The following is a 12,592-nucleotide window of genomic DNA, read 5'->3' as shown; positions in this document are numbered from 1 at the left end:
CGATTGGACTAGATGATCTTTTGAGGTCCCTTCCAATCCCTAACATTCTGTGATTCCCTGAATAGTGTGGGAACAGCCCTGTCCCTTGTACTCAGCAGGGCTAAATAGGTTATTATGATAAAAGGTTCAATTAAGGGCTCCCTTACACCTGGCAGGAGGGGACCAGTGCTTGGCTGTATTCCCAGGTCTTTGAAAATCAGTCTGTGGTTGTCCTTCCTCGCGCTACTATCAGCTGAGCCTTGCATAGTTAGTGCAGTTGTACCGACAAACCTTCTAAACGCTGAAAGTGTTGTATTGAAAAATAAAGTATGCATCAGGATCAACGTGCAAGGAGTAGATACGGTTAGTCTACGACAAACTGGAAGTCAATGCTAAAGTTGTGCTCAGTACATGAAGGTTCTGTGTGTGTGAAGAGAGACATGGCCCACAGGGAAGCAAAAATAATCCCTCTGCTCTGTTTAAATCATCTCAATAAGCAGCTCGCGTGTAGTTTTGGAGATCATATGTCAACACAAGTTTAAGCCACCTAGAGTCACTGCAGAGAGAACCATCAGATGTCTAGGAAGGAAGGAAAGAAGGAAGGAAGGAAGGAAGGAAAGAGGGAGGGAGGAAGGAAGGAAAGAGGGAGGGAGGAAGGAAGAAAAGAGGGAGGGAGGGAGGGAGGGAGGGAGGGAGGGAGGGAGGGAGGGAGGAAGGAAGGAAGGAAGGAAGGAAGGAAGGAAGGAAGGAAGGAAGGAAGGAAGGAAGGAAGGAAGGAAGGAAGGAAGGAAGGAAGGAAGGAAGGAAGGAAGGAAGGAAGGAAGGAAGGAAGGAAGGAAGGAAGGAAGGAAGGAAAGACAGTTTGCACCAAGGAAGACTGAAAGGGAGACATGACAACTGCCAATAGGTAAAAAAGAGGAAAGAAACACTTGTTCAACATGTCCACTGTAAGGATAGTGCCAGACAGGAACAAGTACGCCTGTAGAAACCCCATCATCAGAGGTCTTTGAGGACACATCAGAACCTTCAGTGACAAATGTACTTTCACTGATCCAGCAAAAAGTTGGACGAGTGTAATTGTAGCCATACCCTTCACCCCTGTTCTCTGTACCTTCCAGACTCTCATCACCAGCCCTAGCATGCTGCAGGAGTGTTTAAAACAAGACATACAACCAGTAGGCACCACTTTGGATGTGCATTGATTTACCTGTTCATAAAACTCATTGACAATGCCTTCTGTCCACTGTAGATGCAAATCTTTGCATTTTGCAGGCCCATTTATATCAGCCAGTTTGATGCACATTTGGCAAACCAGCAAGCGGTCGTTCTCATTAGTCCAGTCAATTCCAACATCATCATTTACCTAGCAGAAAGAAAAAGGAAAACCATGACAGTAATCTTGGAAAAAATAATACACTCACAGTAGAAATTCTGCCCTGGGACATCTTACAGTGTTATTTAGCTATTTAACCAAATCAAAGGTGTAATCAGGTGAGCTAGCCCAAGGTTGGAATTTACAATCAGCTTTAGATCAATCTGTAAAAAGAAAAATAAATGAAAAATAATGAACACTGAGATAAATTATGAGAAATTAATACTTAGCATACGATATGCCTGTTTGAAAGCATTTTCTAGGAAAACAAATGTAACCTTTTAATGACATTTTCCAAGAAGCTGCTACCTAATTTGTGTACAAAGATAAATTTCCACCAAATGCCATGCTGATATAATTCCAGTGTGAAGACACATGTAGAAGGTTTATTTCCATATTTGATATAAGAATGTGTGAAAGTATTCCCTATCTTTTTCCTTTTCTCTGTTTTTCCCATACCTCCCACAATAAAATGTGGTATCAACCGCTCTAAAATGAAAGGCTCACCCTCAATGAATCACAGAAAAGTTGAGGTTGGAAGGCACCTTTGGAGATCATCTACTCAAACACCCATGCTCAAGACAGGATCAGCTAGAACAGGCTGCTCAGGATTGTGTCCAGTTGGGTTTGAGTATCTACAAGGAGGGACACTTCACAGCCTCTCTGGGCAACCTCTTCCAATGTGCAATCCTCACAGTTTACTCTCACAGTAAACACGTTCTTTCTTATTTTTAAATGGGGATTCCTGTATTTCACTTTGTGTTCATTGTCTCTTGTGACAGGATACCGCTGAGAAGAGTCTGGCTCGATCAGCTTTACTCTCCCTATACACATGGCTGCATCTCATCATGTCCCATGGACTTGTGTATATCCAGTTTGTCTAAGTGCTCTCTAAGCTGACTTCATTCACTAAGTCTTCACCACTCCAGACTTTCTCTCACATCTCAGGGGCATGGGATTCCTGAAGCCAGGTCTTAGCCATGAAGACTAAGGCTGAGAAAGTGTTGAGGACTGCAGCCTTTTACATCTCCAAATGGCCAGCGGTTACCAGCCTTTACTGACATTAGTCACATTTTCCTACCTCAGCCTTTTCTCCTAGAATATCTCCTAGTGTGAGAGGGGCTGTCTTCTACTGTCCACTTAATTTTCAAAATTCAAGTTCCTCCTTCAAACACAGCTTTAATTGTCAAGCTTGCAATAGTTATATAAATGGGTAGAAAGTTGTTGTGCTATGACTAGACGAAACTTCAACGTCCCCTGTCAGCAGGTCCCCTGTCCCATACAGCAGTTGGCCCCACGTGGTGAGGGCTTTGCTTTCGGTGTACACGATCCAACATAACTAATGTCATAGAACAGTAAGTGCTCCAATGCATTGATACCATCAAAGTGTCAGACAGTGAGCTTCCTTCAGTATTCTTAGGTACTTTCCAGACTGAAACCTTTTCTGGTAGGAGGATGCTCACGCTACGTGTGTTTACACTGGCTTCTGTACAGAAGGGTCTCTCTGCCTGTAGCCTCAATATACTAAATATATTATACAACCCAATCACTAACATGAGCATTTAGAGCTAATTTTATCAGTCGCAGCACCTCCACTCATACACAAGTATGTCAGGTCTGGTATCCGAGACCACGCTGGTACGAAAGAGTTTTTGCCAACTAAACTTAATAATCTCTTTTTAAGGTAGCGGCTACACCGGGAAATCCAGGTTCAGGCACAAGCACTGGTTAATATTTTCACTTTCTCCTCCACTTTTCATTTCATGCATGACCATTTGACTATTCAAGTAACAAGAAGAGAGAAGGAGGAAGTTAACAGAGGCCCTTGGAATTCTATAGCGAGCTGACAGCACGTGACACATCAGACTGTTCTCCTATTTATCTGCAGTGTCTCAGGTATCACCTTGCTTGGCTACAACAGTGGTTACACCTGTGGTCCAGCCTGATAGATTTAAGACAAATTTAGTTTTCAATATCCACAATTTACAGCTACTACTATGGTCAAGCTTGTCCTCTTCCCCAGTTAAGACAGTTAATCTCTGTGACAAAACCACAGTAATCACTGGTTTAGCCTGTCTTTTTTCATTCCCTACTTATGTTCACAGAAGTGAAAGTGTTGGTCCAAACTGTCAAATTCAAAGGATGTATTCAGACAGGCTAAATTGCCCATGCCTTATTGTCATTGTAATCCTGACATATGAGAATCTGCCAATACTGTTCAATACTCTAAGAGAAAATTAGGCAGGTGAAAATTATTCCAGAGTTCAAAATTAAGATATAAAGAAATCCCTCTGATATTACCAGGGGTTTTGGGACATGACTAGCAGAGGTGCAGGAGTTCAGACTTTTAAGCATCTATAGATCAGTTCTCTGTCTATCCCAGACCATAATTTAAGGCGTTTCTTTACAGTTTCTTAAAGCCTAACAACGAAAAAGATGTTACAGGGAAATGGAAACCAAAACCAGTCATACATCTGGAGGCTTCAAAATTTCAGGATACAGGCCCATCCTAAGCAACATCACAAGAAAACATTCTATCTATGACACCAAAACAGTCGGGACGTCCTAGTCCTGGATGAAAAACACCCTGTGCTTGGTGTGTTTCTCACCAGCAACAAGAAGGCAGTACCCTCTCCAAAGGCAGGTATCATCTAGGTGACACGCCAACAGCTTTGAGGAATGATGAAGTTTAAAAAAGTAACTTGATAGGTGGTGATTTCCAATAAATTGCGTTGAAACTGTACAGTAATTTTTGAGAATGGTTTCCCAGGGTTGTGATTTTATACTCACAGAACGGAGCATGCAAGAAAGATCTTTAGTGACCTTTCTTTGGGGTTTACCCATTTGAAACAAAGTAGGAGAGAAAGATCATGTTTTCATTGCATTTGAAATTACCATTTCAAAGTTGTTATGATTTCTGTGCTTTGCCATAGTAACAGTACAATTAAACCAATACAAATTCACATTAAGTATTTTTAGCCATTATGGAAACTCGATAACACCTTTGATTTTTTTCCCTGAGTGCTTTGCTAACAGGTCCAAAGTGCCAGTGAACAGTAAATAGTATTGAAAAGTAGGATGTAAGAGGGATTTACATTCAAATAGTCCATAATATCCTCAGCCTTAAACCATTTCCTGAAAAGACTAAACATACATAAGAAAAGCAGTTGTGCCACTAAATAAGTAAAAAAGAACATAAGTGTCAGACTATTATTCAACAGCGTGTTTTACAGCAGCCAAAAGGACATTCAGAAGAAAGGGAGACACAGCAGCCTTTCTAGCTTTTTCACTGTGATGCTATCAAGCCCCACAATCTTTTCTGATCATCCACCAGAATCCCGAACCAATCTTCTTACCTTGGCATTGAATTTGGCAACAAAATCAAAGTGTTTCTTCAGGTCAGTAGCCAAAATTGCCTCAATGACGAGGAAGCGGAAATGCTTGAATTCCACGTGGTCGAGGTTGACCAGGAAGTTGTACTCTGGCCTTGACATGAAAAGGTTCCAGGCAGCAGCAGCGTGGTGGTTCTCCAGGACGGAGCGGTCGTTGTACAGCACCGCCTGCGAAAGCAATGTGGGCAGCTGAAAGCTGAGAAACCTCTTAGCAAAAGAAACATCACAATGCAGAAATGAGAATGTCATTGGGATGATGTGTGAGCGTGGATCGGGTTTGGTTGAATACTTTTTTTTTTTTTAAAAGAACTTCCTGAACTATAAATACATAATCTTGGCAGGACTAATAGCAAATACCTGAATTGTTGTGATGGCAAAGATTTATTGGAAGACTGATTTGGAAAACCTGGGTCTTTCATACTCAAGGTTCTTTGGTTCCTGACTGAACTGTATTATATGACAACAGATTATTCTGTTTCCAGACACAAAATAATGACTAATATAATCTATGTTTGTGCGTCTCTGTTTCTCAGAATTAACCTCACTAACAGGAATTATTGTGTTTGGTGTTTGTACTGGGTAACTCCGTCCATATTGGATAGATTCCAAACACATAAACAACTGAAATTCCAGTTTGCAATCTGACAATACACACATAGCCTAACAGATTTCTCAATGCTACAATCCAAAATTGGTTAAATCTCTACCAAAACAACATGCGTGATACTCATAGTGATAGCCATTCCAATCAGAAACTAAAGAAAGATCTAGAACATGGACTTTAGGGGACAACAACCATCCAGGAAATCTCCACTTCAGCAGCATTCAGTCTTTTGACAATTTGGTTTATGGAAATAAAAGGTTTTGGAAATACGCTTACATGTAAAATAGATATAAATTTTGTAACTTTTTACAGAAATATATATACATATATGTTCCCGTGGCTTTTCACTTAAATTATATTTTTCTGTCATCTAGAGGTGAAAAAATTCAATCCTATCCTAAAGTAGAGAACCTATTCTTTACCTCAGAGAACAGGTTGCTGAAACAACTCAGCTTTACAGTCCATCTTGCCTAAGTGCAGAGTAAGCACTTGAGACGGATATATTCTTCTACACAGGTCTGAGTCCTGAAGGCAAATTTTTAATACATCAACGCTTTAATTACTGAATGTTGATACTGCTTGTTGTGAAAAAGAAGAAAATAACTAGGTGCCAAACACAAGTTCTGCAAACTTTGGGTGACATCAGATTAAAAAAAAAAAAAACCCAAACAAATAACAAAAAAAAATGAACAGCAAACCAAAATCAGAAACCAAAAAACAGAAAAAGGAGGACGTAAGTTTTTCACATTAATTTATTTTCAAAATAGGAACAATACATCAAGGCTAATAATCTAATTTCCCTTCTTGATTTTTACAACCACAAAGTTATAGCACTCGTTCCATAAAAACAGATTTAAGGATAGCATACATTTTCTATTAATCTATTTACCTGGCCAGTGTGTCAAAGTTCTCAGTCACAGAAATATGTTGTTGCAAGGATGAGAAGTATTGGTTTCAGTTTATAGACAGAAACTGATACAGAGCAATAACAGGTCACTTGCTCTGGATGAGAGAGAAAGATTGGAGCCAAGCTGGGGAGTAAATCTAGAATTTCTGCAACCCTGCCTGACTTCTCACCATTAAGGTATCTTTTTTTTTTTTTCCTGCCCATAAAAATGTTTTTCAGAACAGTATGCTGAAGACAGGCAGGTCAGCTATGTAAAGTAAGGAGAGATGATCTCATAATTAAGCCAATTAAGACTCAGAATTGCTGAATTCAGCTCCCAGCATTGGCAGCAACTTCTGTGTAACCTTAGCTAGGACTCAGTTCTTCGTTTGTAAAACTCAGATTATTTTCCACACACCCCTTGTGCTTAATAGAAGCCACAGACACTGCTGGCAAGGAGAAGCTGTCACCCGAGACCTTCCAAATTCAACAGCAATGCTGGCAAAGATTTATTTACCTGAGGAGCACTTGTTGCTACCAAAAAGGCATTGGTCCTTCCTGGGTGATCGTAATCATGCATGGCTGCAGCTACATAAAGAGCCATCAGTTCAAGGGCAGGGATGTTGCCAGCGAGGCATCCATAGCTGTCATCTGTAGAGGTGTATGTCTTTGAAAACACATAACCCATGTGGCCGTGAGTGATTCCACTGTCAGAATCTGAGCAGAAACAAATAAACAAACAAAAAAATCCTTACCACTTTTTCAGTGTCTTACTGAAACAGATAGAAGCAACAAAGCAGGAAGAGAAGAAGCCAATTCATAATACATAATCAAACAGTAAACACATCCTGACTCAATGATTTCTGATACTATGCACATGATTCAGTGCAATAAGGTACACAATTGGAAAGGAACAAATTCTGATCCCACCTGGGCATCTTCCAGCCAAGCCTGTTCTCAAACTATGTAAATTGCTAACAACAAGCCATGGATTCATGGCCACGCTGTAGCTTTGTGGGTAACTTGATCTTTCCATTACTTCCTCTAATTGCTTCACCATATAGAGTAATCTACGACACACTAACAGTCAAAGCCATGAACTAGTATTTATGAAATCAATTACAGTGTATGTTTTCCAATCCAAACATCTAGACTTCGAATCTTTGCTGATTCTTTTAACAGCCTCTTTTTGAAGCAGCTTGAACATGCCTGTCACAGGCAGATACTGAGTGAGATGCTTTGCTAATTCAATGTGCTTCAATGGATCAATGTCTTTCAAATAACAAACAGCAAAAAGCTCCAAAACTCAAGCCCTTTCATTCCACCCATTTAGCTTCACCTACAAAGTCTCCAGCAATCCTTGCTAATGAAATCTTCCAGGAATAAAAACATTTTCCACCCCATCAAAAGATCCTGACGAGTTTCACAAATGATAGGTATGTGCCACACAAGCAGCACCAACAAAAGCAGAAGTGGAATTGGTTTTTGCAGCACTAATTCCTGCTTTTCCAGCAACTCCCACGAAATACAGACAGGTCCTCTAGCTGCTACAACTGAACCTGGAGAAGTTAATATAAAGCTGCAATGAGAACAGTTTCCTGTAAAGAAAAATCATAAACCAGCAGATGAGTGGTCTTGCAAACTAGTTGCAAAATGGTAACAAGTCTCTTTGGAGCCAGTGAGGAAAGGCAAAGGAAGACTTTATGACAGCTAAGCAGTGGCAAGTGCATGGCACTACCGGCATGTCCCAGTGGTTTTTGTAATAGAAAATCAGTGCAGGGTTTGAGGATTTAAAAGTCTAAACTGCTTCTGGATCTGCTTTGAAAAGCACTACTAATTCAGTTTTCCTAGAAAAAAAAGCTATTGTAAAAATGAAAAGGTTACAACCATCTGTTGTTATGGGTGACCACAAAGACATGTATTCACACATTGTTAGATGTGAAGTATTGGGTTTTTGAGGACCAATCCCATTATCTTCAAAGCTATACAAACATACCTTAACACCTCCAACATCCAACCTGTTACTGAAATTAAAAGTCTATATAAAAACAAGTACTGCACACAATCCCCAACTGCTGACCTTCTAACAGAAAATTTCATGACAAAAACTTTAAAAACACCACGTATATATTTGCACATTTAAATATACCTGAATCACTTGCTGACCCATGATCATTAACCACAGTCGGAAGTCCTGGGATGGGCTGAGTAGTAAGGTACCAAACGGCATGTAGAACATCAGTTGCATGGATTCGGTTGTGATCTGTGATACAAAGCAAGTGACCCAGCTATTAAAGATGAAGGCTTTTTCCAACAGAAGGAAATCAGCACCATCTAGCGGGTATCGTCTGGCAGTCAATTGAGCAGAGAGAAACAAACACGAAAAACACCTGTATTCTGTAAAAGCTCTTTATTTTTTTTCCCACTAAAGCTGAAGCACATTCAATGGCATTCAATGCTGTGTCTCACACTACTCCAGAAAGAAAAAAAAAAAAAAGCAGTGAGGAAGAAGCAACTGCAATGTAGGAGACTTTGCAAAGCAAATGTTAAACAAAGAGACTGATCTGTGCTACTAGGTCAAATCCTTCACTCCAGTGGTTGTCTTTTGCTTCTTAAATGCTATTGGGTAAATATGCACTGTTAATCTCTGATTGAAATGAAATAACTGGGAAAAACTCATCCAGTTCAGCCAGATTTCACCCAGTTTCTAAATATAAGACAGGTAATGCTTAACTGACTCTACTTGAGCAGATTTAGGTACCATGCTAGCAGCTGGACTGCAAAAAAAATCAAACCCAGTATAGCCGTTCACCACATAGTTAAGCCAGATTCTTTCCGCAGTTTTCTGGCCAGAGATAAAGAGTTCAGCCCTTGCAACCAGCTATTTGGCTTGCTACAAGCTCTCTTTGCAGAAATGGGAGATAAAAGTCACCAGATCCTTCAAGGCCACACAAAGGTTTATCGTAGTCATAATGTGGAATTGCTTTGCTTACTCACTAAACATGAGCATGATGTCATGCTACTCAGACCCTGTATTTACCTGTCACTTTCCTCTTTTGTCTCCTTTGTCTTCCCTGTGACCCTCCCTTTAATTATATTCATAATAATTGTTGTATATATAGTATATATATAATTATGATATATATAACCCTGATATAAAATAATATATAAATCACTTGTTAGTGACCGCTGTGTGAAATTCTGAAAAGTAAGCAGCATAGGAATGGATATTTTTTTAAGTAGAGAGTAAAATAAGGAATGAGTCTTGTCTCCTCTGCCTTCCTTGAAGTACTAAGAACATTTTTCCAGAGGCACTGATCTCCTCATGCAAAACCTAGAGGACACCCCTGCATAGGGGGTCTAACACTCTTCTCAGGAGAAAAGCTTGGGGGAACCTCTTGTGAGGCTGATTTAATCCAATTGAGACAGTCACCATTCTTTTGTGTGAATAACCCATTTTTTCAGTTCAGCAATCAAAAGAAAAAAGTGGTTAAGCCCAAATAAGTTGTTTCAGCTTTTGCCCCTTCACCGAAATGAAAAACTGGAAGGTAAATTAATTTTGTATTAAACAAAATATTCTGCTTTACTAAAATGAAACAACATAAGAAAAAACAAGGAAATGAAGGACTAGATGAAAAAAAAAATTAAAATCCTGAGACTCTATAAATAGTAAAGTGGTTAAAAAAAAAAGAGGAATGGCTCCAATAGGATGGACAGACTATGGGACATCCACCTTTAAGCCCTTCAGGCTATAATCTGCTGCTTCAAATCCCTGCTCAGATTCAAATCAAGACAAGATTTGGAATCTGGTCTCTCACTTTCCCAGAAGAGAGTCTGAACCACGTGGCTGGAAGGCATTTGAGGTAGCTTTCCTTCACTCCCTCTCACTGTATCTGTTCCAACTGGTATTTAATGCTTTGAGAGAAAGACTATATGACTTACTAAACCAATGTTTCAGACATTTTTTGGGGAGGCAGGAGAAAAGAGGGTGTTCTATATTGCTCAACACAAGGGCTATCCATCAGCTAAAAGACTTAATAACTGGCTCCCTCATCCTGGAAAAGAAAAATTCTTTTGCAGTTGAAGCAGTTTGGTAAATTTTATTTGAATTAGTAAATACTTTGAGGATGACTGAAAGCAGGTTTTTCAGTGAATAAATGATTCACACTGAAAAATACCAGTGGAGCTGCAGTTGCAGAAGAACAGGATGCACTCATCTACTTGGCATACTTTTTTCTGGTTTACAAAGCTCACGTCCTTTGGTAGCATAGCACTGCTAGTGTGTAAAATACAGTTTACTTATGGGAGGGAAATGGTTCAATAATTTCTGGTCGGGGCATTGGGGTATACTTGCATCATCAAGAAACAGCTCTTTGTACCTGTAGTAGCTTTATACGGTTTCAGGCTTGCACAGAATTTGCCATGAATGAAACAACATGAGATGTTAAATGCAATGAAAAAAAGACAAGTGAGGCTGTGGTTCAACATCAGCCTATTACGAGAGAGCCATCCATTTATTAGCAATGTAGCAGAAGAAAAAAGGTAGCTGCTATGAGAGAAGAAAGGCTTCCATAACTAAGTGTGTGGAATATACTCAAAACTTTAGGGAAACACTGTTTTCTGCTGGGAATTTTTACTTACAAGGTATCTCTCGGTATCCACATTCCAAGGCATGAAAGTAGTTCATAAATTCCCTCACTGGTATTTTAAAGGTTTCAAACAGCCCCATGTCTTCAAAAAGCCTGTATGATACCTGAAAAAGAAACAAAACCACCATCCATTAGATATAAAAATAATTGTCATATTACCCCATGACAACCTGCATTCCTGATAGTATTTTCTCAAGTACATTTGATCCAGCTATACCTGCAGCTATTTGCATTTCCATATGGATGTGGTTACATAGCCAAACAGATGAGCTATTAGTACCAAACAGTCCTCTTCATTCCTTCACTACACTTTTCCAGATGTTCTTTTTTTCCTTCCAGGCATATGGATCCCCCAAATTTTGCAGGCACCTCAGGAACATCCACACATAAAGGAAGATACCCAGAAGTCTTCAGTGTTTTGGGAAAAATTTACCTACAAACCTCCCCAAGGAGCACCCATGATTAAAACCACTTCCCAGGAAAAGGGGGAACAGATGAAGGAATGACAAAAGGAGAGGACCATTTGGATGCCATGCATTATTTCCTCTCCCTCTCTCCTACTTTGGAAGTGAAATGGCAAAAATTACTTCCATGGGATTTCAGAGGGAGGCAGCAAGCAGCTTAGGAAGCAAAGCTGCTCCAAGTATTCCTACACGGAAAGATGACTGTAGACACAGGAGAAGATCTACTGGAAGGGAGAATGTAATGAGGGTGGTGTTCGGGAGAGACAAGTGGGGTGCATTAGGAAGAGTGTGACCAGCAGGTTGAGGGAGGTTCTCATCCCCCTCTACTCTGCCCTGGTGAGGCCGTATCTCGAGTATTGTATCCAGTTCTGGGCTCCGCAGTTTAAGAAGGACAAGGAATTACTGGAGGGAGTCCAGTGGCAGACTACAAAGATGATTAGGAGCCTAGAGCACCTTTCTTGTAAGGAAAGACTGAGAGAGCTGGGACTGTTCAGCCTGGAGAAGAGAAGGCTGAGAGGGGATCTCATCAATGTTTATAAATATCTCAAGGGTGGATGTCAAGAGGATGGGATCAGACTCTTTTCTGTGGTGCCCAACAATAGGATGAGGGGTAATGGGCACAGACTGAAGCACAGGAGGTTCCATCTGAATATGAGAAGAAATTTCTTCTCAGTGACGGTGCCAGAGCACTGGAACAGTCTGCCCAGAATGTTTGTGGAGTCTTCTTCTCTGGAGACATTCAAAACCCGTGTGGACACCTTCCTGTGTGATCTGCTTTTGGTGACCCTGTTTTGGCAGGTGGGTTGGACTAGATGATCTCCAGATCCACTCCAATCCTAACCATTCTGTGATTCTGTGAAATGTAGACAGCAGTACCTACAAAATGGACGCTTTGGAAGACAAGTTTGAACTTGACGTACAGAGCAATGGGACAGTGTAAAATTGCTGCCTGACCTTTCCACTTCTTTCACAAATTGGATCCTGAAGCCTTTCAGCTTCTCTATTTATTTACCGCTGTTAGCTAAATTCTGTCCTTTTGATGCCATCTGTCTGGTAATGATGCACCTAGAGCTAAGCAATCTGAAGCACATTTGGAATGATGAGTGTTATTCTGATAAGAAATTGCTACAAATTATGTTTCGTGTTTTACTCCTCAATGTAAATCAAACAGCTATCCACACCTATTTCTTTCTGTACATTGTGCATATAAATTGAGACCTGGGAGCTGCATCTAAGGTTTAATAAA

At 40.2% G+C, this 12,592-nt stretch overlaps 1 protein-coding gene across 1 annotated transcript in view; it reads right to left on the bottom strand.

Moving 5' to 3' along the window:
- The window catches only part of PDE3A (phosphodiesterase 3A), a 256,793-nt gene that overhangs the window by 9,761 nt on the left and 234,440 nt on the right, over positions 1-12,592 (bottom strand). Inside the window, exons 10-14 of the mRNA XM_065846885.2 lie at positions 10,875-10,986; positions 8,383-8,496; positions 6,751-6,950; positions 4,708-4,911; positions 1,187-1,342 (exon numbers count right to left, since the gene is read on the bottom strand). Coding sequence (XP_065702957.1) covers positions 1,187-1,342; positions 4,708-4,911; positions 6,751-6,950; positions 8,383-8,496; positions 10,875-10,986 — 786 coding nt within the window. The remainder of the gene's footprint in view (positions 1-1,186; positions 1,343-4,707; positions 4,912-6,750; positions 6,951-8,382; positions 8,497-10,874; positions 10,987-12,592) is intronic.

Source organism: Patagioenas fasciata, chromosome 1 (assembly GCF_037038585.1).
Source record: "Patagioenas fasciata isolate bPatFas1 chromosome 1, bPatFas1.hap1, whole genome shotgun sequence".
Taxonomy (NCBI): Eukaryota; Metazoa; Chordata; class Aves; order Columbiformes; family Columbidae; genus Patagioenas; species Patagioenas fasciata.
The sequence above is the reverse complement of the archived record's forward strand: the minus strand, read 5'-3'. Positions and strand labels throughout refer to the sequence as shown.